Source organism: Ananas comosus, linkage group 12 (genome assembly GCF_001540865.1).
Source record: "Ananas comosus cultivar F153 linkage group 12, ASM154086v1, whole genome shotgun sequence".
NCBI lineage: Eukaryota > Viridiplantae > Streptophyta > Magnoliopsida > Poales > Bromeliaceae > Ananas > Ananas comosus.
Window position 1 is genome coordinate 6,894,097 of NC_033632.1, and position 5,421 is coordinate 6,899,517.

Here is a 5,421-nt window from a genome sequence, read left to right on the forward strand (position 1 = left end):
GTATATGTATATGAGAAATTAAAGGGAGAAAGTGAAATTAAAAAGGAAGAGAGAGAGAGAGAGAGAACTTGTTGCAAACTGTAACTTAATAAGGGGTTTCACGAATTTCTTCTTTTATTTGAAAAGATAATTAAATGCGTAGAGCATGCAATTAGGTAACAGTCTCATAAAAGCTTTCTTTGTCTAGTCGCGCACCAAAACCCAACTGCATGAATTAAAATCGAGCGGTTACGTGGAAAGCAACATTTCTTTTCCTTTTCATGCCATAGTACTCCTCTCCTCATTTATGATCCCTATGCCTATCTCTCTTTAGTTATCCAATTCTTTGCAATAATTAGATCTACACACCCCTCTCTCTCTAGATCTCTCTCTAGATCTCTCTCTAGATCTCTCTCTCTTGTTGTTCTTCTTCTTCTAATTGAGATCTCTCTCTCTCTCTCTTGTTCTTCTTCTCCTAATTGCAACTAATAAGTGCTTGAAATATATATTCATAATCAGAATTTATCCCTTAATAAAAGAAAATACACTTACTTTCTTTAGTTGAAGTAAACGTATATTGATCATGGAGGATTATGTTGTGAATTGGGTGATCTCTGGGGTGGTTTTCTGGGCAACAACGTTTATCTTCGTGCGAAATTTGTTTCCGAAGCGTTCGTTTGATTTCTGCAACAGAATTGTTTCTACAATCCATGCGACAACTGCTGTTTGTCTGGCTTCTCTCTCTGTGCAGAGCTGGAGCTGCCCTGTCTGTCCTCTGGCATCAAAGTCTTCTCCTGCCCAGGTACCTAGTTAATTAATCAGTTATTATTACAAAAGCGCTTTTCTAGCAGAGCGGTTAAAGAAGTACTAGCTAAATATTTATTCATTTTTTATTTTTCTGTAAAATCTTCTCGATTTATAGTTTGTTGCTATATAAAGTAGACATAGAAACTTGAAATTACAACTTTTGTTTCCCGGATAAGCAAATTTTCTACTTCTTCATGCAACAAAAGTTCGGAACTGTTGTTTTTCTCGATCCCATTCTGGTATTAGAGAAAATAGAAATTAATTTACGAGTCAAGTTATATATCAAAGTATTTGTTCGTCAAGATTTTGAAACTTTCTGTGTGTCCAAAAGACACGCCAAACATATGCTTATTTGCTTTCAAATTCGAAAAGTTTTAGCTTGAATTCACAATCCAAGGGTTCAAACTTTAAAGCATGAGATATGAAACCTAAGAAGTTAATATAACTGATACTTTAGAAACCATACCTACAGATCCAGAAGTACATTTTAACTCTGGGATGTTTGATTTGTAGACTGAATTTTTATGAATTTGTAACTCTTGTTTTTTCTTTTTTCTTTTTCTTTTTTTGTTTGGGTGTTTGTCGAGATATTCAGATGAAGGCATTGGCAGTTTCGCTCTCTTATCTGATCTATGACTTGATATGCTGCATGTTTGGACATCATTTCAACTTTGACAACTTTGTTCATCACACCGTCAGCATAGTTGGCATTGGAGCCGGCCTTGCCTATGAAATGGTGAGCACAATAACTAATGCATGCAGAAGAATATATATATATATATATATATATATATATATAGTGTAGAGCNTCGGAAGTATAAAGTAGTTAGCACTTCCGATTTTTTAGTCCTTGGATCAAAAATTCTACGGTTGAGATGATAGCGGTCCCTTAGGGTTGAGTGGTCCCCCTAGAGTTGAGTAGTCCCCATTGGTTAATAATATTAATCCAATGGTTAGAAATGATCAAAGGGGTTGATCTAAAGGCCAAAAAATCGAAAGCACCAGATTATCTATGCTTTCGATAGTATAGTAGCTCTACTATATATATATATTCTTTATTTTTGCATACTTTGTCCACTTTTTTTTTTTTCCTTTTTTTTTTTCCAATTATATATATGTAGGTCAAGATATACTTTTGCAACGTTGATCAGGATATACCTACTGTTGAAACTCTATTGGATAAAATAAAACATGAAATAAAAACATTCACGTGGCAATATTTTTGGCAAAAATGTCAGGAAGCGCCCCCGCAACTACAGGCTGTTTCTGCAGTAGCCCTCTCAATTACACTATTTTTGGTTGAGACCCCTCAACTTTTAATTTGTTGAGAATCAAGTGATTTTCATCAAATATGTTGAAATTTTCCCCAAATTGATTGATTATTCTATTAAATTTGAATAAAGTGAACTTGAGACTGCTTAATTGATAGCTAGGCATATGATGTTATAAAATTGCGAAATTCGAAATCTAAAAAGTCCAAATAACCACGATCAGGTTTATAATTGTGTGGATCATCAATTTATAGATTCTTTATCGATGGAAACGATGTGAAAGTAAACTCTCTTTTTTACTTCCAGAAGTATTCTAGCTAAATTAATTAGTTATCATCATATGATTTACATTTGTTATCACCTTATAGTTTAAACAAAAGTAATTAATAATATCCATATACTTTATATACTAGAGTGTAAAATTTACATCGTGGCCTTTCCTGTGGTCCATATCCCTAAATGGGGTGTACCAATAGTATGAATTTGGAAGATTTTTTTCTTTTTTTTGAGAGATACGTAGCATGCCATGCTAACCGTTTCGTTTATTTCATTTAGAAATAAACTTAGTTAGAAATATAAATCAACTAGCATTCGAACTTGGGATCTCGGATACCAGCCATCAAGCCCTTTGCCACTTGCGTTAGAGACAGCGGGTAATTTGGAGGAATCTTTTTATAGCACGACCTTGTGAAAAAACGCAAAAAGGGAATCCCAATTTAAAAAATTGTTGAACCTTGCACTACAGGATAGTAAGCTGCTAATCCGCTGTACAAGTGAACGACCTTTTCAATTTCCTTGAAAAGTTGAGTCCAACGTTGTAAAAGAAAAGGAAATAGATCAAAATTGCAAATTTGGTAAAAAAAAAAAAAAAAAAAAAAAGTAGATTCTCTTTGCAAAAGAAACCACCTTTTTTTTGGGAGGGGGTGTTAAATATTAATTAGTGTACTCTTCTAAAGTTTAAAAATAATTTATATATTTTTTTCAATTTTAAATAAATTTGCATACCCTCTAAACATGTAAATCTTAGGAAAATACCTTCCGATTAAATTTTTATCATTTTTTTGTTAAATCTTCTTTAGTTTCTCTATTCTTTCTCTCTGTTTTTTTTCATCTACTGAACCAGTTTCTTTTCTTCTCGAATAACAATTACTATTTTTCATAGATTTAACATTTGTTGTATAATCACAATTTTATTATAGCGATCGAAGAAGCTATATTATTACAAAAGATTATCTTCTCGATCTATAGTAATTTGAAATTGAATGGAAAGAGCAAAAAATATCTAGTTTAGTAGATGTTCTCTCTGTTTGGGCCATTTTTTTTGCGGATCAGATTGGAAGTTAAGGTGAAGGATTAGAGAACGGTAGTAGAGAGAGAGAGAAAATTGAAAAATTAACGAAAGTTGATAGAAATTTAATTAGAATGGTATTTTTTAAGGTATTACAAGCTTAAGGCTATGCAATTAATTTTAAATTTAGTGGGTATATAAGTTATTTTCAGACGTGGAAGATACACCGATGTTTAACCCTTTTTTAAACTTTTGCCACACTTTTGCTTTAATTTTGGCAAGTTTTCTTTGTGTTGGTGATATATAAGTGGTTTTATTTGTGGGATGTTTATGCAGTGTGGGTCAGAAATGTGCAGCAATGTGGATAACAGAGATCTCCAGTCCTTTCTGCAATGAGAGAACTCCTAAAAGAGCTTGGGATCAGAAGACACATGACCTTAATCTAGCAGTTGATGTGAGGCAATTTTTTTCATCTATGTTTTTCTTTTGTCACAATATCTCTCTCTCTCTCTCTCTCTCTCTCTTCTACCTCTCTCTCTTCTCCTCTCTCTCTCTCTCTCAATATATATTATATATATATATATATATATATATATATATATATATATATATATCTGTTTGTGTCTCTCTTGAAGAATAAAAATTGTTTTATTCCTAGGTATCACACAGCCCATTCAGCAAAAATCCACAAAGGCTAGCTATAGAAAGAATTGTAGAATTGCTCACCAACTCTTACCCACCAGTACTTCTCACCTTAGTACTCATTGCTTCAGATTTTTTTTTTTTAATTAGATTTTTCTCCTTCTAATGTATATTAATCATTTAAATTAAGGTCATTTTGGATGGAAACTGTCACATCAGCAACAATCCAACTTTGTCCGATCGGCTCTAAAACGTCACCATCTGAAAATTTTTGCCAAAGCTAACAGGTTTTTTCACCAAAAGGGAGCTGATTGAAATAACTAACTAATAAATGTTAGGAACTGAATTGGCAAAGTTATTAGAGCTAGGGACTAAAGTGAAAAATATCTGAAGCTTAAGCAATAATGCACGTTCAAATTAAAGACAAAGATGTGATGTTTGAATAAGCACTATATTTTGCAAATACGAACAGCCAACTTCTACTGATAAAAATTTTGACAATTTTTTTTTCTTTTTTCTTTTTTCTTTTTTCTTATGCAGATTTTATTTGCAGTAATATTCTCATTGGCTAGGATGGTGGTGGGCCCATATCTCACTTACGTTACTCTCTCAGCAAACTACCCCCTTCTTATAAAGGTACATTACATTTAAATCTCCAAAACAAGAAAAATTTACCCTACTTAATTTAGCTTGCTAATTATATTAGTCAATGTGATGCACTGCTTCAAGTTTGTTTAAAAATATGAGAAATGATTCGGTACTTTATTTTATAAAAACTAAAAAAAAATCTTAATCGTTGATCAATAAAAGGTAAAGATGTCATTTTAACATGCATGTAGCAGGTTAATTAAAAGATAACTTCATGTCGAGGGTATTTTTTTAATTAAATATCATAAAATTTAAATAAAGTTTTGATTGATATTTCAAATTTATGCATCAAGTTTAGCACTAATTTAGACATTAATTTTAGAAATTTTAGAATTCCTCTAATTTAGGCTTTAATTTAAAATTTAGAAATTTTAGAAATAGTACTATTCCTACATACGTTGAATTTAAATACTAAATGTCACGCCCCGGATGTCTCGTTCCCCGGGCACGTCGACAAATCCGCCGTATACAAAGAAATTTTTTCTGTATACGAAGCGACAGCTGTACCTGTAAGTCAAACACTACTACGAACAGTAGTAGAGAGCTGCTAGAGAAAACAGAAGTTAAACAAACTGAGTTTCATATACATAGTCCAAATCCAAAATACAGAGTTACTCGCACTGGCGAGTTAAGTCTACTATGTACATAAACTCGAAACAAAACATCTACTTGCAGTAGGGGTGCCTCTAGCTCTGCTCGTCGGGTAGGGCTCTAACTCGCGACGCCCTTGCCTCGATCCTGATCCGCGGAAGGCGCAGCAGCCGAAACCTGTGGCTCTGCAAAACA

At 32.9% G+C, this 5,421-nt stretch overlaps 1 protein-coding gene across 1 annotated transcript in view; it reads left to right on the forward strand.

The window, feature by feature from the left end:
• LOC109718040 (transmembrane protein 136-like) overlaps positions 248 to 5,421 on the forward strand; it is an 8,572-nt gene continuing 3,398 nt past the window's right edge. Inside the window, 5 exon segments of the mRNA XM_020244032.1 lie at positions 248 to 781; positions 1,382 to 1,522; positions 3,682 to 3,695; positions 3,697 to 3,799; positions 4,528 to 4,623. Of these exon segments, the coding sequence (XP_020099621.1) occupies positions 563 to 781; positions 1,382 to 1,522; positions 3,682 to 3,695; positions 3,697 to 3,799; positions 4,528 to 4,623 (573 nt within the window). The 5' untranslated portion in view covers positions 248 to 562.